The following is a 22,877-nucleotide window of genomic DNA, read 5'->3' as shown; positions in this document are numbered from 1 at the left end:
TCTGAAACAACCCGATAAATACATTTGTGTGATTTTTAAAATTTTATCTCAAAAATACATTCTTTAAATATTTGCACTGAATTTTAAATCATCCACAAACAGTGCTCAAAAAGGGTGCGGTCTAGGCGAACCAAAATGGCTAAAGTTAGGCTCTAAACAATAAAAATCGCGAAAAACTGGAAATAGTTTGAGAACTCTTTTACTCAGTTGTAAGGAAAATAACGTATTTGCTGCTTTTCATATTCGACCAATATGTAGTAGTATTTATTTTATTAATAATTCTGTAAGTAGAAAATATATATTTTAGACCAAAATGTAAACGCAGTCATCACTCTCAAGGTCTTGCTTATTTCAATGGACCTTTGCTGCCATAAAAAATATTAAAAGCCGAAAGAATTGAAAATATAAATAATAAAAGTCAAAATATATTGATATATATGATTAAAAAATGAAAAAAGTTTAGGGGTATGTTCGAAAAACTTTGCGATCTAACATAAAGCTTTTACAACTTCAAAAACTATAAGTATGCCATATGTCCTTTCATTCTTACAATTCTAACAATGCCTAATTGCGAAATTATAAAAAATAGAACAGTCCTCTACCAAACAGTGATAACTCGATTGAAAATCTAAAAAGAAATTATGCAGAGGCGTTTAGATTGAAGAGAGTTGAAATCACTTCGAACCTAGCTTTTAGCAATGTTATTATATTATTTATTGTCGGAAACGTGTTTAAAATAAACCCCAAAAAGTTTCGCATAAATCAATGTTCCACTCGCATTTTATATATGTATGTATCTATATGATACACATTTTTTTTTTTAATAATATATTTTTTCGTTCACAATACCGGTTAACAAGAAGGTTGGAGTTACCAAAGAACGAGACCTATTCGTCGGCATTTGGGAGAATTATCTCGAAAATTATTCGGCATCTGAAACAGATAAATTACTATGCTGCGAGGTTGGCATTTTCTGAATGATTTATTTGAGGTCCCAATTTAGTGAATTATATTCATCTGGTTTCACGTGTTATACTTTCTTAGTATTCAGATACTAATGACGCTTGCTATCATCAACATATTTATTTCGTTAGAAATATTTTGCTGAACTGCCTTTTTTTGACTGAAATTCAGACAACAAAAATAATAATTTTATCTATACTTACTATGTAAATCACACACTTAACCTTAAACTTAAGTTTGACTGCTTCGTTTCAGGTCAAAAGGGCTCGAATTGACACATCGGATTCGTCTCAGAGAGAGAGGTAAGTAAAACAATGGTATTTTACTTCACTCTCTTACCCACTGTTTATACCATTGACTGAAATCCTGATAAAGGTGCATAAACGTTGGATTGGCATAGGCGAAGCTCTTTTTCCTCCTCCTCCTCCATTAATAAATATGAAGTTAATGTGGTTCTATTAATAGCAGCCTAATTAATAGACCGCTTCTCTGATGTACAGTGAGATGTTGCTTAAAATTGTTGATGGTTAAAAAGTTATCAATCATTAACATAACCATACACTTCTAGGACATTCTGTATATCGGAGAACCGATCTATAAAATTATTAAATATTTCATATAAAACATATTCCATCGAGATTTCATTGTAATTGACTTCAACATTTAAACTGCCAGAAAATTCTTGGATCCTTTTTCTCATTAAAGATATCACCAGTGTATTAAATTAATTTAACTAGGTCTACGTAATTGTCTTCTTTGGATATTATAGGGTATTTATTAGATATTATTTGAGAATCTTCTTTATATTTTCTTTATATAATGATGTGTTTATTATAACAATCTTAGGCGCTACTTTTTCCCAAGCAAAGTTTTTAATCTTCATAAAATCTCTGTCTGCTCGTTTTCATTGCCATTAAAGTAAAATTCAGGTCGTATTAATTTTTCCTTAACGGGCAGACAGTAGGTACCTTGAATTATAAAATAAATCTAAATTTTTCTGCATTTTCCTGACATTTTGACGTGTTTGCATAAATATAATAAGTTGTTCGGACTCTAAATAAGCGCGCAGTTGTTATTTTGCGGTAGGTAGCATAAACTTTAACCCACGTGCTCTTATGAGCTTTGATACTGATATACAGAGTGTTTTCGAATTGAACGTCAATAATTAAGTGGCGATTTTTCTGTCCATTTTAAAAATAACACTTCTTATGATCATATGTCTTTTGAGGTGATAAAGTTTTCAAAAATGAAATATTTTTTTTTATATGTAACACCATATAAAAATTTGGCACAGATTTATTATATATCAAGAGGCATTATTACACCAGTGGCGGACGTACTGAATTTCACCTGTCTATTTGGCAGACCTTGATGGTACGCCACTCATTTCACTTCAAATTAAAATTATTCCTACACTCTCCAATGTGAAAACAGTGCTACCGATTAAAAAAACTAAATCTGCTCATAAATGAATGCAAATGCAACTTCTTATGTAAATCAGTGGCGTGCCACTGACTGTCAATGAACAAATAATAATTCTGTTAATTAGGTCGCCATTGCACTGGTTAAATATCGAGAATAGAATATCTATATCCTTCAGAAAAAAAATTAGGAGACTCTTCATTTTATTTTTACAGTTTTAATGAAATAACATAAGATCCTTACAACAAAATAAATAATAAACGATTCTTATTTAAATAAAAACGCTATCAACTATTAATAATTTTTAGCAAAATTATCTGTTAATAAATTAATAACAACCTTTTATGAATAAAAGTAGAAATAGAAATAGAATTTAAAATTGCTCCTTCAATTTCTGTAGTTCCTAAAATTGCTCCTTCAATTTCTATAGTTCCTAAAGCCCGTTTTCAATGATTGTTTATCCTCAAAGTACCCGTTTCAGTCAATCTTCTATCTACATTTGAAAATGTCCGCCTATCTGCTATGACTCTACTCTGCTCTTCATATAATCGCCTAGCTTTCGGTGCACTGCCATCAGCCAAACCATACGTAAAATTCAAAACTCCTCATTAGTAAACTAGACCATTCTTATATAAAATAACAAGGCTCGGAGATTTTGAACATCAAATTAATAAGATGCGAAGAACTGAATTTAAAAACTTATATGAAACACCCGCCTTGACTATAGAATACTTAAGTAAGAAATAATAATCATAATAATTTTCTGGATGCTGTCGTATTAACGATATAACTTTACCACCCCGTATTTCAAAAGTTAAGACGGTTAGGGCATATGTTCACATGAAGTTTTCTTTTTAAAATGGACCCAAAAATCACCCCCTTAATTATTAACATTCAATTAGTAAACGCCCTGTATAATTTTATACCGAAATTAGTTAAGATGCGTTAAAAAATCATTTTTTTTATTATTTATTACTGAAGCATCAAAAAGTTTACCTTTCAGATTTAACTTTTTTAGAAATCGCTTATCCTATCCTATCAATCTTACTTTTTATAAAAGTTCTCTATCACCAGTTAAATAATTTTAAATATTGTATATTCGATAGGGGCATTTTTTTGCACCACTTTGTAAGTTGTGAAATTTTTCCAATATAGACACAAAAGGTGTTAGAAATTTCTACATTGATCTTGGATTATTTAGGTACTTATTTACCTTAAAAACTGTCAGGAATCTATAATATCAGATATAACTCTAAATATTAGGCTTAATAAATTAAGATTCATTTAAATAGAATTGCTATATTTTGTTTCTGGCTCATATAAGGTATTTTATTCAATAGGAAATAAGTATCTGAATATTAAAATTAATTAATTAAAATTGTGGAAAAAAATGACACAAAATCGGTTACGCCACTTCATTAATTAAGATATAACAATTTATTTGGCACTAAACCTATCGCGATAACAGATTTATTGATACGTTTGATAAATATAATGTCTCACATTATTCCGAACCTAAACGACATAGACGAGTGACAAAAGTTTCCTTAATAATTTCATTGAAGATTCGAGCTCTCGCTAAAATGAAATAAGGCTCAAGAACTGCAACTTAAGTTATGCGATAACTCTTAACATAAACCAGTCAACTTTTTGGAATAAGGAAGATGGGATGTTCCGGTTGTAGAGCTACCGTCGGATGCTTGTGACACGGCGCGGTTTTCATCACACTTAATTTTACTATGTAAGGATGTTAAAAACTTCACACTTAATGATAAATAGATAAAAATAGATATTGAGCAACAAGTGCGGTAAACGGCATTTGACTCATGAGTTAATTTGACACGAGCGGAGCGCAGCGGAGCAAGTTGTTAATAAAGGAGTGAGTTAAAAAGTTTACCGAACGTGTTGCATACTATATACTTTTTCTACAACCGTTAGTTTTTGGGTACATTTTCGCAAAACACGAATACATTCACTGACATGACCGTCAGAATTGACGAACGTCAAAATTCAAAGCGTGGGAAATATCCGTGTGGTAAAATCCCGGAAATGCACGAAGTGGCTCGGATTCGTGGGAAACGAAACTGTCGTGGTAAAGTAACGCTACCCGCACGCTAGATCGGTGGGTAATCAGGTATTTTACAGACGGGAGTAGAAAATAGTATATTATGCAACAAGTGCGGTAAACGGCATTTGACTCACGAGTTTATTTGGCACGAGCGGAACGAGTGTTTAATAAACGAGTGAGTTAAAAAGTTTACCGGACGTGTTGCATTCTATACTTTTTCTACGACTGTTAATTTTTAGTTACATTTTCGCAAAACACGAATACATTCACTGACGTGACTGTCAGAATTGACAAACGTCAAAATTCAAAGCGTGGGAAATATCCCCAAAAACATCCGATTGGTCCCAAATCCGTGCGGTAAAATCCCGAAAATGTCCGAAGTGGCTCGGATTCGTGGGAAACGAAACTGACGTGGTAAAGCGACGCTTCCCACACGCTAGATCGGTGCGTAATTAGGTATTTTACAGACTGGAGTAAAAAAATATATATTCCGTCATTCATTTTTGAGATACATCCGACGTGCTCTCTTGAAAAACACCACCAAGGTTTTTTCATATATTTTTGGACCCCATGAAAAGTTAAATAACAAATTTTTAATAATCTTCTTTTTTTAATTTCAAACATATTTCATTTATTAAGTATGCAAAACAACTCAACGAATATTTAAGCCACTTTGATTGTTTGGCATTGATGTCATTGCAAAATTCTTTCTTTTTTTCGAGTACAAGTAAATTAGTCACACAGGATTAGGTACCCTTATTTTCTCCTGAATTTTATATAAAAAATATTCTTCACAATTATCTTAAGAAATGACCGACACCGAAATTGAGCAGAACTTGGTGAAATTTATCATTTTACTACTCTACACTTTTCTGAAATAGCCTATAAAACTTCAATAGATATTATGTCATATATTAATTATATACACACAAGGTCTCTACACTTATGTGTGTAAAAAACTGTAAAAAGTTATTTTTTATGAAAATAATCGTTTGTTTGATTTTACATAGCATCAAAAACTGCTTATTGTGATCCCTTCTTCTATCTAAAATACAGAATCCGTAGTCGATACTAACATTCATATCCCCCATTTTCAATGTAACATATTAGCGAATTCTGGGTTAAATCAAGAACATTAAAAACATCCATCCGCGAAATTTGAACAAAACTTACACATTATGTTCTTTTCTACATAACAGGGGCTGCAGTGGGTCTCGAATTTATGTGGAATCAGTAAATGTTTAAGCAACAACTTTTATGATCCAAAAGGAAAGTCTAAATAAAATAAGAAAATTTTAAATTTAAAAAATACATTATTTCAAACCAAAAAATCAATTCGATTATAGGATCTGCAAAAATAAAAACTTTACGTATTTATGGACAACTGAAAGTAGACATCCGGTATATGTTGATAATATTTTATCTATTAATATTATGGTTACTTTAATAATCACCGGCTTAAACGAAATTTTAAATAGAAACCCTCAATTTTATTATATTAACATTTCTTTGCAAGGTGGTCGCCAAATTTTTTTTGCCAAACCCAAGGTGAAACGGTGACATGGTTTCTAGCTAAGCCTGAAGTGGTTTCAAGAAACTACATATATCAACGAATAGGATTTTATGCACTTCTTATTATAGTAAAAGTCAAATCTCTCTATGTCTTGTGTAAAACTGTACGGATCTGATATGATCCTTTAAACATGGCATTGGTTAAAATATAAAGTTTTCTAAATTAGCAAACAAGCAATAATACAATTTTTATTTAGAGGCACACAGAAATCTATGCAGTATGAAAGCATAGAGAGAACGGAGGAAAAGATTTAATAGAACAAAAAGCTGCAAAACATCCACAATACAAGCGCCAGGTAAAGAGAGCTTTTACACATTTTAAACGGTCTGTTAAGTACCATCGACGTGTTGATTTATTTTTAAAATGTGTTTATTTTACAAAAGGTGTGTTTGCGTTTTAAACGTCCTCAACCGGGCGGTGAAGATAAATTATGTCACCACAAACGGAAATTTTTCATCAGGCAGCAGCGAAAGTGTTCCTAATAGGTTTGCATAAGGTTTGAAGAGTACACACACCCGGGAGGCTTTTTCAAATGGCAACCTATGTGGTTGCATTAGAGTTTCAGCATTTTGATACAAAATTATTATGCAATTTGTTGTCACTAATTTATCTAGAATCTATACCCATATATGAGATATTATACATGAGATTTTGCGACTACAGATAGTAATGTTATTTTTTTTAACTTAAAAATACTGACAAATGTCACAATCAAAAACTAAAATACTAAGTAACGTACAAAACACACATAAAGTTTTGAACAGAAATTAGTCAGTAACGAAGTGTTTTTTGTAACTTTACATTTCTAATTCCAACCCACCTTTATTTTCACTTATAACCCGAATTTTAAAACACAGAGTTGGAAAATACTAAAATCGATCATTTCCTCATAATTCGCCAATAATATCCCACAATTTTTTTGATTTACATTAATTCTTGCATGTTATCCGGAACATTTTTGATAAGTTATGCCCGTCAGGAATATATAGGTATATAAAAAAAATCCTCAGTGACTAATTGAAACAATGACAACATTACAATTACCCGAGCAATTACCTTAGAAAATATAACATACCATTAGAACTGCAGAATAAAAGAAACTTGAAAGGCACTGGAAATATTTCAGTAGAAAATATACAAACTGATAAAAAAAATAATAAAAAATAATAACAATATAATGAGCATATAGATTTATATACAATATTATACTCTAACACCAATTTTGAAAAATTATATTTATTACCATTTAATGCAATGCAATGCAATGAAGTTTTCAACCGCCTGAATGAACTTGCCGAATACATAGGCTAACACAGTTGTGGTTTTTAGTCATTGTGGACCTTGGCAACGTGTGATAAAAGTACCTTATTTACTCAAAAAACTAAGAAATTGGGGATCACTTTTCCCTATCCCTGATTTATCATTCCATTGCGCAGCAGCCTAAAAATTCAACAAATCTTATAAGTTACATATTTCTAGTCCCTACTTTAAAATACCCAATGCGCAACATTCAACAACAATCACTTCGAACGTTTGCGGTATTTTAGTCATGGGTTTGGGAACGACCCGATATTTTAGGTAGATTATATAAGCCGATAGCATTTTGACGTTGGTCATTTCTAAATGTACCTAAAAACTAATGGTTGGAGCAAAGGTATAAGTATGCTTCTTCAGTAGTTTTGTTATATAATATACTATTGCGGGTTTTAAAAACATTTATAAAAAAGCGCCTCCAGGTCTTGTCTCATAATATATCAGGTTAATTTCAAAACTGTTTGAATGGACTGCGAGGGTGTTGTAGTTGAGACATTTCCGTTATACTTACTCATAGAGCACATCTTAAACTAACATTCGACATGTTTCAGTTGCTGCGATTTGAAAATGATGCATACATTTTTAATAAGCTTTTTGGAATTTGAAAGCCCATTTACAGGTATAATTACATCTATTAAGTATGAAGATCATTTTAAAATGTTGGTTGTAGATGTAAAAATTTAGCAGCAATTGTGGGACTTGCATTACAAAAGACTTTACAAAACCCAACAACTTCATGAAGCCTGTTTGTTTAATAATCAATTTCTTTTCATGGGGTTTAACCTATTTGACAGATCTCAATATTCACATTCACTTAGTCAAAATCCATCAACTCTTGTTATAAGAGAAAAAACAATAAACGGTAAGTTTAAGTAATTTTGCAACTTGTAACTAGCTCTTTTTGGAGATACAGGGATTACTTTTTAAAATGCACTAAAACTAATGAGTGCGTAGTAACACTCATTGACGATCGATTTACTCTAAAAGACCCAAAACAGGAAAATACTTTTTTATAGCCAAGTAGATATTATTTAATTAAGAAATCTGAAACGCATTTCAAATTGCTGTAAGTGTTCTAGAGATATAAAAAAAAAAACATCAAAAATAAAGTTGTATTTTTGATTCAAAAAAAGTATATTTCATTCTACTTAAACTAAATAAATTCCTGTATGACAACAATTAATTAATAAAAACAAATAATTTCTTCGATAAGTCCCGCAGCATACACGCTGACATTGTTTACTTTTTATGGTGAAGGCGAGATGCTAGATAAAAGAAAATAACGGAAGAAACAGAGAAGTTTCAATTTTGTTTTGATTTAAAAAATTTATTAAGTTTTCAAAAATTAGATGACCCTCTGGGGCACTGGCAATAAAACAAAAGATTAAATTAATAAATTAAAATTTATAAATAAATTAAATTTAAAAAAAACTATACAAAAGTTTCAGTAAAAGTAAATAAACATTTTATGGTATACAGACATTTGAATGCAACTATATAGCTATTAGACAATATAGGGGCCGTTAATAGAGTAAAAGTGATGCGCTATGACGAACGAGAAAAATGTTCAAAGTTCATTCCAGGTAGATTTGGCACAATTTTAAACATACACTGAGAGCAATTTTTTTCCGGAACAAAATTTAATAATGTAACAAAAAAAATAATTACAAGCTTTTGTTCGGACAAAGTAGATTATATTTTTACTTTAATTGTCTAAACTAAAATATTTAATTCAATAATCCACAGTTTTGTAAATTACATTCTTGTTGCGCTAATAGAGTTTTTCTGAAATTTTCTACAAATCGACATTTACACAATATATATAATATAATTTATTTCTAGAATTGAAAAACTCTTAATATCACATACGTTTAGTATTAACTGGAATACACAAATTATTGCTTGGAATAAAGCGAATGTTAAATTAATGGTTAATTATCATATTTCCTAAAAATAAAATTTATTTGCTGCAAGTAAATCTCTAATTCTCGGAAACACAATCTTTTTGATGCCAGTAACCGGTTTTTTTGCACATTCCGACGGGAACAGGAGCTGACATGCTACCGGGCGCACATCATTTGTATTGCCGCCATGTTATAAGCTAATTGTGAATGTGGATGGATATTATATCAAAGTTGGAGGGGACATATTGTTCTGGTGTTTCAGGATATGTATAAATTAAATTATTTAACATGCAATAGATCCCTCAAACTTAAAAGGTAGGAAGCATTGCTTAGTGTAAGGAACCTATTGTTCTTCAAGTAAAAGCAGGTATATTGTTTATATTAAAGGAAATAAATAGATATGGGTTATTTTAGACATCTGCTCGCATAGAAGAAGCTATAAGTGCAAAAAAAAGAAATTAAGAAAATATGGCATAACATTACAACCCTTCACTAATGTTGAAGCTTCCACAGTCACTACATTGCTCATGTACCATATTTGCCCATATTTTGCCGAAATTGTAATATTACTGAATCGCAATTCACTGGTGACCGACCCAAATGAGTCGAGTACCGACAAGAAGCTACACGAAGAAACCGAACTGATGATATAAAATTTGATTTTTATTATAATTCCTATTATTATAATTAAATATTATTGTTCGCAAGTTGCTGCTTCCTTATAAATTAATTTTACATTGCTTGAAATAAAAATCTCACTTTAGTTACTTCAACGAAAATAAATAATAATTGTACCTAGTATACCCCTTGCAATAAAAATAGAATAGTAATAATACAAACATATTTCTTGTAATAGTGAAAGACTTATACTGGCCAATTGAATTTTCTTGCAATATTTTAGTTAAGATACGAATTTAAAAAAATAATTTCTCGAATTCGATATTTAATTGCTCGATACGAATTAGATTATATTATATATTATTATTTATTATTATTATATTATTATTATTATATATTTTTTTATTATATTATTATTATATTAAATTATATTATATTCCTTTTCTCCGTGTAGACTGAAAGTACTATACATCCAACACAACGCATTTCTGACACGTATTGTGTATTTTTAAATATTCTGATGCAATAAAATAGCACGAAATAAAATCTGAAACGCAGACGTAATTATCCCAGCTAGAACCTGTGTGTTGAAAATCGTGCATGACATTAAGTATTGAAGTCGCCCGGTCTCCTTTAACAACCAATGTCCGACGTTATTATTATAAAGCGCTTGTAACTGGAAAACTGGACCACACCAAAACCAGAACGTGATAAATTTTGCACTCACAAATTATTAACAAAGCAAAACAAGCTCCGGCCTTTCCTTTAAACACGTCTTTGTTCCACCGTCTGTTTTAATTTTTCGATACATTGTCGCAGCGCGAGTGGGAGGATGATGGTTAGTTTTCTGGTTTTCCTCAACCGACGGCCAGATCGCAATTCCTAGAAATGTGTAACAAAACACGTATGTTATATATGGTGGCCCACCGAACGTACCAGATAACGGCCGGTTTATTGTACAGTTAGGCGATAAAGTGATATTTTCTCCAGTCTGATGAAAGCATTAAAAATCATTTTTCTGGCTAGGAATTTTTGCGAAGAGAATTAGAGACCCAAAAACACAATATTCTTACAGTGTTAGAAGAGGGAGAAGAAATTCATTGAACTAATACTCCGAGTACAAATAACAACAAACAAGTCTGGAACCCTTACAATGATGTTAATAATACATCAAATCTGCAGCAATAGAAAATAAAATTGTACACACAACGTACCTTTTTTTAAATGGAACGCCCTCTATTTTTCTATGCCATTAAAATCGTACTAATTTGCCCCTTTTTTTGTTTTTTTTTTTAATGTAAATAAAATTTTAAAAAAGTTTTTCCATGAGGTACAAAGCTAGAACTGAATTTTTGTGCACACTAATCAATTCTTCATTAAAACATCGAACTATCGAAAACCATCGAATAACTTTTTTTTACCTTTTTAATATCACAAGAGACCATCGAAATACATTTTATATCCACTCAAAATGCATTGATCTTGAATTCATCCTATAATTTTGTAAGGTGATATACAAATATGAGTTGCGTCATTAAATTTTTCTTAGCTAATTAGTTTCATAGTACCAAAAATCGTACTTCTCAAGAGACCCTTAAGGGAGAACGAATTTGGGATGCTGTAACGACAACTATAGGAGAATTTTAGTGCGTTTGCTAATTACTAAAATAAATAATTACCTCACTTATGTAGTTGAAATGCAACAATGAATGTTATAAATGGAATTTGTAGGATGACAACGTAAACATTAAAAGGTTGAGAGTCTCTTTTGAATATAATGTAACATATAGCAATCATAAACTATAGTGCAATAAACAAGCATAAATGTACTATAAGATCAAGTCAGGGAATCCTCAAAATTTACACTCCTTCAAAATATTTTTGACACACATTTTTAACAAAAATATAAAATAAAACATGCTCGCATAAATCTCTTAGTCACACAAAAATTTCAAAAATTAAAATTGATCATCAATCGGTCCAAAAAGGCATCGGGCATAATATCAATTTGTTTTGTCGCATGTTTAAAGAAAGACGACACGAGTGGGCGAGGAAATGAAAGAAGATATGATTTTGAAATTAGATATGAAGAGGCAAATATAATTCCGCTCATAGATACAAAATTTAACTCACTCTTGTGGAAGTAATAAGAAAAAGTGAGTTTTAATAATATCCGGAATTAAATCATTATTTTACCCGTCCTCTTTATCACTAGTTTGGAAATAGTCATAACTTGGATTTGTGAACAAACCTTATCGTTGTATTCAATATTTTCTGAAATTTTCATGATCATAAAATAAATCCGGTAATTACATTCAATCGAAGGAAATTTTACTCTTCCTGTATGTCCTATTTTATTATATCAGTAAGTATCTGTAGTATGTTTTTGTAAGAATTCTAAGCCCCGTAATATAGCTTATCCACCACCCACATTTCGAGCACAACGAACTCGCTAATACAACCTACGTATATGCTGTTTTATCTAATAGACCTATCTACCCTTGCAATATCCGCGCCAATGAACGGCGGATTATAATCACGTGACGACGACGCCTATTAATCGGCTTAAAGAGGCCTTTTGAGGGCTCGACAGGAAACCTCTCAATACGCACCCGACAATAAAGACGAAACACCCCAAATATTTTCCGAAAGCGAGTGTAAAATCTCTTGTTAAAGTTGACAAAATGTCAAAAAAGAATGAACCCGTGTTCCGTTTTTGTTCCCACTCTTAGAAGAGCATGTCAAGAGCAGCGAGCTGACGTTAGTTAAAATGGACGCATCTCACCCACATTTTATTCGAAAATTCATCATTCTAGTGAGATTTAACATTGCTTAATATTGATAATAATGTTAACATTAAAAAAACCTTTATGATTTTTGATGTCACAACGTGTAAAATAGGTATCAATAAATATCTTTGGTGAAAAATACGGATCCACAGTGTAATATTCCATAAAAGTCCACTAAAGGTCTCTTCTTTTTCACTAGAGAAAATGCTTAACTAATGTTGTGAAATTATTGAGGATAAAAAAATTATTTTGAATGTTGCAATTTTTAACGTACTTTTAATGATCGGTATTATAGCACGGACTCTCATTTCCAACCGGGAATACATTGCTGTGATGTGTTATATTCTGATGCTGCATTGAACAGAAAGTTGTTTTCTGCTGTATTTAAACGAGCCTGAGATATTGTGTTGCCAGCTGTATCTCTAAGTGAAGGGGGATGCTTCGCACTATAGGTATATTATTGTCTTAAAGTTTGTAAGGAATGTAGGTAGCAAAAGCTCAGATTGCCCAATAAATCGGTGTTGTGAAAAATTGCGGTTAGACCAGATATCGCCAAACAATGTTCTTGCCCAGGAGCGACTGGCCTCATCATAATTTTTTTTTCTAATAAATCGAACCCCACCAGTGTTGTAACAAAATGCGTGTCTACCAAATCTTTGTCAAATATTAGTTACATTTTTGATATTCTACTCTAGTTTATTTCGTGAATCCAAATTTAGCAGGTATTAGCTGATTCTAAAAGAAATTTCTGCTGTTGTTCACTGAAAGACTCGTACTAATTATTAATAACGGATTAATTTAATAACATAATAACACATAATATTAATAACAGATTAATATCTAAATAGAATCAAAATGGAATCAAAATCCATTACAGTTTTCAAACAAAGTTCTGGTGGTTTTGGCAGTATGCGCTTTTTACTAAACTAAAATTGTTATTTCACCTTTAACAGATTTTTTTTTTAATTAACTTATAAACTTATGTGATAATAACAATTAGTGCAAATTTGTGGTGAATACCAACAGATACAAAGGTGAGTCGCAAGCGCGAAAATTATTTTATTTTTGAAATATGTATTTATGATTAAATATCAGAATTCGATATCTGCGCAGTGAAAATGGTGATAAAATTCCTGAACGTTAAAATAGCGGACGTATTTTATGACGTATTTCTGGTTTGTTTAAAACTTTATGAACCATTAATAATATTATCACGTCCAATTGAGATAATCTTAACCATTAATAGCGAATGTGCAAATCGTTATTACGAGTCAAAAAGGCGAGAGAGATGAAATAAACAAATGCGATGCGATACGGTCCGATATCCTCTAATTTATTGCAGTTGTTTTCCGCCGCAGTGAATGATCTCGTCAGCAGAATCGAAACCAGTCCCGGCTTTATCGCTACGGAGAAATGTGCTGAAAAAACTTTTGCGGCTCAACAATATGTTGTTTTTTTAATTTGACGCACTGACTATTTTATATCGCCTAAAACTGACATATACAATTTTTGGCCTTTGATAGAGCATTATGATAAAATCGCAGTCGTCACTACATAAAAAAAAAAACAGTTTCAAGATCGAAATTCAGAGGTTAATTAGGAACCTCTGTAAACCAGAGCAAGCGGGCTGATGCATTGACTATAGCATTATTGAGCAAATTCAGAACGTCAACACGAATACAACATAAATATCCATCTGGCCTTTATCGAATAACAAAGCTTTCGACTCTATTGAGTTATTGGCTATATTTCGAGCAATGAACAATGCCAGGACAGATTCCAGATACAGAGATCTGTTGAAATATATATATATATATATATATATATATATATATATATATATATATATATATATATATATATATATATATATATATATATATATATATATATATATATATATATATATATATATATATATATATATATATATATATATATATATATTATGAAAAGGCTAAGTTAAATTACAAGTAAAAATCGGAGAAAACTTATCAACTGTGTTGATTTCTGTCGGGGAAGGGGTGAGACAGGGAGACACTCTCTCCCCGAAGCATTTCACACTGGCACTGGAGGATGTTTTCAAGCAGGCTCAACTGGAACCACAAAGGCCATCTGGCGGATGATAATGTCCTTATCAGCAGTGAGTCTAACCATGAACTTAACGATTTCCAAAATCCTAACACCACAAGTCATACAAATCCAGATAGGTGGACAGATAATAGAGAGGGTTGAAGAATACGTCACCAAATAAAACTAGGGATAGGTAACCAGCAAGCCGAAATTCAAAGAAGAGTATGACTTGGGCCGCTACTGGCAGGCTTGGTTTCACAAAGAGCAATATGCTGGGCGTCAGCCTTGGGGACCACGTGAGAAACGAAGAGATCAGACGACGGACGAAAGTGGAGGATGTAATAGCACGAGTTGCCGAATGAAGTGGCCCATGTTGCTAGACAGGACGACACTCGTTGGGACATATTAACATTATTAAACATATTATTCAGTGGAGACCGAGACTGCATAAAAGAAGTGTCGGGCGACCCCCTACAAGATGGATGGACGATATTAGAGAGGCAGTCGGTCGGAACTGGCATCAGATCGCTAGAAGAGTGGTGAGTGGTGAGGTGAGGAAAAGAAGAGGGGAGGCGTATTATCCAGAAGTGGCTGTCGTTGGGCTGATAAAGGGAGAGAAGAGAGAGTTAAAATATATTTTTTTTAATCATTCATTCAGTCATTCAACTTTAAAATGGACAGGCAGATTAAAACCTGTTTTTCACAACTGAGTGTTAATTTTTATCATCATCTTAAATTCAAAAAGAGTCAAAATTATTGAATGTTAAAAATATTAATTAATAAATAATTAACACGCATAAAATATCAATTCTAACCAAAATTGCTAAAGATCAAAAACCGTCAGAATTTGTTTTTTTTTTGCTTTTAAAAGCTTTCGGCAAGAAAATTCTTTTATTTACAGGAATGCAGAATGGAAAGGAATCGCCGTCCACGACACTTAACAAAATTAAACAACGTAATTGTGAATTATTAATGCAGAAATGGCAGTTATACAGTATGTCCATTATTAATCGTACCAGCAATTTGGGTTGTGGTTCCAGTCAATGCAGGAATAAATAAAACTGACTAGGTCATTTCTCTTGTGCCGTATTCTGTCCCGTGGTAAGAAGATTGTTTATTTAGGTAAGGACCCATTAAAATAAAAGTGAGCTCAGATATTATAACCATCAATTATCAGAGATATCTTGTCTACAAGAATTGAGATATAACGAAATGATTGTAATTTTTCGAGAATAATAGGTAAATAAATAAATTATTAATTAAATGTTTCAAAATATTTCACTTTCAACACTGTATATTTTTAGAGTGCAGCATTCAGCAGCTCATTGATTAACTCATCTTATTTTGATTTGTATGACCTGGTGCTCTATCCTCTCTATCAGAAGGACTGAACACTTTTTTCTTCCTTTTGTTTAATTATTTTGGGAAAATTTAAACAATTCATTACACTGGAAGGAATTTTGTTTGTTTGTAAGCTTGTATGTAGGGTGCCCCAATAATGGCCACGAGTTACAATATTAACAAAATGGATGATTCTAGAAATTTGAAAATAAAGGTTATTGCGAAAATCGAACAAAAGAAACTACTGGAAATTGAACCATGCTCTCTCTGAAGGGAAAGTGATGCGAGTTTTCGAATATTTTAGGCTCTTTAAAAGGGATGAGCGATTATAACTGCTTGCTTGCCATCAGAGGGTCCCTTGTAGCGTAATCGCCAAAAACAATTGAACTAAAAGATATGCAACAATATGAATTATTAAAGTCATTACATATTCAAGACCTCAATAAACCCAGTGAAACTGGCATCTCAATATTGTGGTCCCAATCTAAAACATGAATAAAGGAACTTAAAACGCCCAAAAAACTGTAATTTCGAATATCCACTTTACGGACTGTTACTAATATAATGGTGCCGAATTTATTAAATAAAACGCCAATTTATTATTAGAATACTATTTTCAAATATTTATTATTATTATTTATTATTACTTAATTTTTCATTAAAAAGTGATCCAACGCAATGTTGCAGTACTTGTTAATGCCATGGATTTAAGTAACCATTTCGACATAAAAAATTCGTCATATAGATCAATTAGGTGTGATGCATTGGCCCAAACATTACAAATAGTAATAACAAAACCTACTGGATTTGATTCGATTATTTGTTATAATTAATTCTTTTACTTTGCTTATCTTGTGTGACATGTGTAGGGTTGTGGAATTAACCGGTCAAATTTTTTTGTATTCCTTGAAGAGGGTTGTAGGTAAAATGGACATCACAAACGCATAATAATTTATTATATAATACATATTATTAAAGAATGATAGATAACACTATACAATTGCAAGATGTTGTTAAAAAAAAAACGAATATTCAATTAAAAAGTGGCCAATTGACGATCAATTGGGTGGTCAATTCCTCCCTCTTATGTGCCTTCTCTCTCGAGGTTGGCGACCAATATTTCGTTATTTCCTTCGTTCACATGTATTTCGCTTTAATTTGTACATTTTAACTGCAAAGTCGGATTAAACAATTAACCGTCAAAATTGGTTGTCCTAGAGGTCTAGCTGATTCGAAACATTCTTCTCTACATCCAAAGTTCAAATGCGTTACGTTTTTTCATGTCTTCTTGTTTTAATGTCCATGTTTCGCATGCGTACAGAAGCAAGCATTGTATTATTTCAGGGTTCCTCAGGCGAACTGGTCTGGACAGTGGACACAACGCATGTTCAGGAATCCGGCTCTTGCGATCTCAATTCTTCTTCTAATCTCTTTTGAGTGGTCTAGATGGCTATTCATTTCTTTGTCGAGATATATGTAGCTATTAATATCTGCGTATTGACATTATCTTTGGTGCGCCCAAAAACCATCGTTTTTGCTTTGTGGTGTTTAATCTCTAAACCACATCTAACACTACCTTTGGTCAGTCTGTTCATCAATATTTGTAGGTGTTCTTCCAATTCGGTCATAATGACAGTGTCGTCCGCGTACCTAATGTTATTGACGATTGCGCCTTCTAGTCGGTCTGGCAGGGATGATCTCATAATCGATTCTGCGTATACGTTAAACAAGAAAAAAGATAAAAGACAGCCTTGGGGAACTCCTCCTTCTATATATTGATGTATTACCCTTTTCCAGTCAAACACAACCTTAGTGGTTCCAGCAAAAATTCTAGATGATTATAGTATCCCGTTTGTCCAGCCCGATCTCATGTGTTCACTAATTTTTGGTGTTTAATACGGTCAAACGGTCAATTGAGGTACTGCATTGGATAAGATATTTTTACATTAATTATTAATGATTACAATATTCGACAATGTTTTGATAATATGAAAAAAAATCAAGCCAAAAAATATTGGTCCATCTCCTAAATTAATGGGCATTATATCGCGCTGCGTATTTTATCCACCAAACCGGAATAATCGTGAAGTTTTCGCATGGAATGCCCAAAAAGAAATCGAAAAATTCCCCCGAAGATTTACGTCCTTTTCCCATTGATGACTACTATCTTGTATCAACAACAGTTTTCGTGGTTTTTATCGAATTTTCAATCTCGGAGGCCACAATTTATAACGATCCCCGTCCATACATTAAGTTAACTAATGACCCCGTGTCAAATATAAAGAAATCTCAACGCTTTAAAAATATTTAAAGTATCCAATATTCACGCCACGAGGACCCTAACAAAAGACGTTTAATTTATTATTTATTGCCACGGCGGTCGAGTTTTTATATTTCGATTTATTTTAGTTTATTAAACAAGTTTATTGTTAATTTAATTAATTGTAAAACAAATGCACCGTTTGGGTGGTATACTTTGAAACGTGATACTCTGCTCAGACGAAATTCCCAACATTCTTCTCAGGTGCTACAAGCAATTAAGTTGTGAGACGTGAATAATTTAACACTCTTGGCACCGCAATTTCGTTATAGTTTACGTCGATTTGCGTGAATAAGGGGAACGTTGCTGTTCAGATATTGAATTGTATTTCATTTTTATTTGTGCAGTTTAACTTTAAACTCGGATTAAACCATCAACCGTCAAAATTTTTGTACTCGTGTGCTTATAAATTTAATTTGCACTTGTACAGGTACGTTGCAAGAGAACCTTTCCATTATTATGAACGGGAGACAATGTACAAAAATACGAACATTATAAACATTTTATTCATGATGACTTGAATACGCGCCTTGTGACTAAGAACACGATACTAGCAAATAACTTGAATCATTACATACCACTTACTTAGGAAACAAAATACTAATTAGTTTAGCGGCAGAGGTTTGTGCAGTATAACCGTTTACATCACAGAATTTTAAAAATTCTACAAATTTAAAAACTACCTGGCTGCAGTTTGGTGTAGGAGCGTTTATTTGGTCAGGCAGGGCTCTCTGTAACCACAAATGTCTTATACGATAAAGAAGAAACAGAAAAAAGAAATTAAAATCTTACAATAACTTCCATTTACTTTCTAAAATAAATTAAATTAAAATAAAGACAAAATTTATAAGGTATAATTTTTTTTATCAATTAAACCATTAAGTATTAAAAAATTATAATTTGTGTGTGAAAAAATCTCCAGAGTTTACTAAATTATTATTATTTATTATATATTTATTATGCTGCAATGAAAGATATATTTAAAGAGCTTTATCTGTAAATTACAGTCAGATCTGATTTTCACGTCATTGGTTGAAATTCTGCTTGCAAAGGCTCAATAGCAAACAATTTTTTGTAGATGGAATTGAATCTTTATTTTGCTCGAGTTACTTTTGGTGCTTTGTTCCTTGCTTTGTTTCCTAACTCAGCTAAACACTAATTATTTTTTATAATGTATTTTTTTTATTCTTTGAAAATGTATAAATTAATAAGTCTTCGCAAGAGGCACTTATAAGAAGTCAAAAAAGCTAGCCGCACAACCTTAATTTTGTTATTGGTCTAGTTGAAAAGGTTAAAAATTTATAACTTATTAACTTGTTGCTGCTCTATAAAATAAATATTCAAAAAAAATACACTCGCAAATAAAAATTTTAAACAGCCTTCAAAAAGATGTTTGGGCTAAGATTTTTAATTTGTATGAGGATGAGGATGGTATATATCTTTGTTAATCTGAAACAAGGACATTTCTAAAAAAAAATTCTTTTTCTATTTTACTTCCATTGCGAAAGTCTATATTCTTCAGTTTTTGAGATATCAATTTTTTTGGGTCTTGAATTTTGGCTTGGTGACTTTTGCTAATTTCTTTCACGGTCGGTCAAATTAGACTTAAATTGGCTTACTTGTGAAAAGCAGTTTTAAATCTGATTTTATTATTTAAAATGAACATGAAGGGTTCAAAAAATTAATAAATCTTCCGAGATCGGAAAATTTTGTCAGATCGCTATTATTTTCATTTCTTAGCGAACGCAAATTTTACTAATGAGATTGAAATATATTTTTTCTACTCCCCTTTGTAAAATACCTTATTATACTCTTCGGACATTTTCGGGAGTTTACAGCAGGGTTTTGGGAACAATCGGATGTTTTCGGAGATTTTACCGCACGGCTTGAATTTTGACGTTTGTCAATTCTCACCGTCATATCGGTGAATGTATTCGTTTGGTATTGCCAAATTGTACCCAAAAATTAACGGTCGTATAAAAAGTATAGTATGCAACACAAATGCCGTTTACCGCACTTGTTGCATAATATACTCTTTTGCAGATAATGACAGCAAAGCTTTGCAGAACTACCCTATATGTCAAGTCTAGAATAAATATGAAAAAGACATCTAATACCTATAAAACGCCTCCAATATTTCAAATTTCTTAGGAAAAGTGTGTGTTAAAACAAAACCTAGTCCAAATTTTGAATGAGATGTAAAAAAAAGCACTAAAACAACGCTCTTTAATTTTAGGTAGGAAAAACAATTATTAATATGACAATGATCATTTCTAATGAGAAATGATTGTGAGAAATATTAATAAATAAAAATGGTAGTTGATCAATGCCATCAGAAAGTAGATATGATCATAGTTTAAAACAAAATATTCCGTAGTGCATTCTACATACCTGACACCTTCAAAAACATCCAATACCAAAATCGCAAAAGTCATCAGACCCCAAATATTTTATCCGATTCCTATCCACAGCTTTAACACCCTCATACACGAAAAAACGACAAAATGAATTATTTAAGCCACCCATTAAGTGTGTTTTTAACGAATTTAACAGAGCATCTAAGTGTCCCAAGAGCAGCATGGTGCACTAGGTCACTGAACATAAAAATTAATTTCCGATTAGTATCTTTAACCAACGAGACAGATAGTTTGGGACGTGATTGTTTATGGCTCGAGCACGATTTAATGCCTGACTCGTTTTGTTTCTCTCGCAGCCTAAAATTTTATCATCTGGGTTAGGTATTTCAACTATTTATACTAGAAAAGCAACCAAATCGGCTGCCACAAACCAAGAAGAAAATTATCCAAAACTTGGGGAATTTAAATATTCAACATGAAATTTACGGAAGATCGTCTTTTTTATTCTTTCTATTTTCATTCAACCCTATTTCCGCGCATTAACTTTGTCCTCTATGTTTTCTTTGTTTGGTGTTATATTATAATTTCAAATAACATATAATACCAAAGACAACGAACTCTCTTTCTAATGGCCTCTTGCAATATTCTATGACACAGCGAAAGCTACACAATACTTGACATTTCAGTAATTTCCAACAATTTTCTAAAACACTGATATTAAAATTAACGAAAAGGGAAGCGTTTCGAATGTTCAATCGGCGGTTCTTCAAATGAGCACTAACACTCTAGTATTTTCAGCATTTTTGAATTCGGTTTGACAATCGAGAACGAACCAGTTTTGGCATTATTTTATTTATAAAAATGTGCTTAAAATACTATTTACATAATTTTTCATGGTACATTTTTTTATTGCTGCAACTTTTTTTATTGTTGTATATTATATATTATAATTTTATTTTAAATATCATAAGAAACCAAGGAAAAGTTAGAGCAAATCCGTTATTTGCCCCGTTTTCTAAATTGATGTGTTGAATGATCATTGTATAAGTAAATGATAGTAAATTTTAAAATTAGTTTTTTATTTTTATACTTTTTGGTAAAAAAAATGAATATATGCGACTGCTGCTAATTACAAAATCCACAATAAAATGTGGCGTTGTACCCTATGGGGCCACTTATTGACATTTTCATATTTTTATGAACAATAGCATAATAATTTCTAATTGTGAATATCGATAGGTAGGCCTTTACAATGCAAGAAATATGACGGATAACGATGGGTGTAAGGAATAAATTATCCAGTGAGGCAAAATCCCAATGGCAGAAAAAAATATAACCATTATTGGGCTTTTAAAGTTCGGCTTGGTTTGTAGAACAAAATTTGGTTAATTTTGACTATTTTGGTGGTATGAAAATCCAATATTTATCTTCGATATAAAATTAGTATTTCTTTGCTTTCGGGCAACACTGTATGCTTCATGAGCATTCTAATATAATAATATGCAAATTATCAATTTCCACAAACCTAAATCATGTTATGACTTCTAAAGGATGCTCTTTTGGATATTTATATTATAGCGATACACATGTTATTAAATCGACTATACATTTACTTATACCAAAGAGATGTAAAATGATTCAATTTCTTGATAGTGATAGAAAAAAATCTTTTTCTTCACTTACATCACTACTTGCCAATATTGAAGGACAATGACTAATAATTTTTTGAGTTAAGTACCATACAAACGAAATAGTCAAGAAACGTAAATAAAATTTTTGAATTCTTTAAAAACCTATAGAAAAAAGCTGTACCAACTTTCGTGAAAATCAGAAATTCAATATTTTCGAACGATTACAATATCTCCCTGCAACGGGCAAGTAAAACATTAAAAAATCGAAAAGCGATCGATAGAGGGAAACCAATTTACCTTGCTTTACCATTTTTTAAAATATCCAAAAAAGATGAACTCTGGAAAAAAGCTACTTCAGAACATACTCAAAAAGTTTTAAAAACGGATGAATGTGTACAACAAAAGACCAAATGGATCATTATTTTAAAGCCTACATACCCCTCTGTTTGCTTGCCAAATCAGTAGTTTTTGTTTATAATTTTATGCTTATTTCGCAAAGCAAAC

At 31.7% G+C, this 22,877-nt stretch overlaps 1 protein-coding gene across 1 annotated transcript in view; it reads left to right on the top strand.

The window, feature by feature from the left end:
- LOC132700557 (eyes absent homolog 2) overlaps nucleotides 1-22,877 on the top strand; it is a 64,050-nt gene that overhangs the window by 671 nt on the left and 40,502 nt on the right. The window contains exon 2 of the mRNA XM_060667958.1: nucleotides 1,219-1,265. Within this exon, the coding sequence (XP_060523941.1) occupies nucleotides 1,219-1,265 (47 nt within the window). The remainder of the gene's footprint in view (nucleotides 1-1,218; nucleotides 1,266-22,877) is intronic.

The sequence above is a fragment of the Cylas formicarius genome, unplaced genomic scaffold, assembly GCF_029955315.1.
Source record: "Cylas formicarius isolate icCylForm1 unplaced genomic scaffold, icCylForm1.1 PGA_scaffold_10__41_contigs__length_53128322, whole genome shotgun sequence".
Lineage (NCBI taxonomy): Eukaryota > Metazoa > Arthropoda > Insecta > Coleoptera > Brentidae > Cylas > Cylas formicarius.
This window is presented reverse-complemented; position numbering and strand designations above follow the sequence as displayed.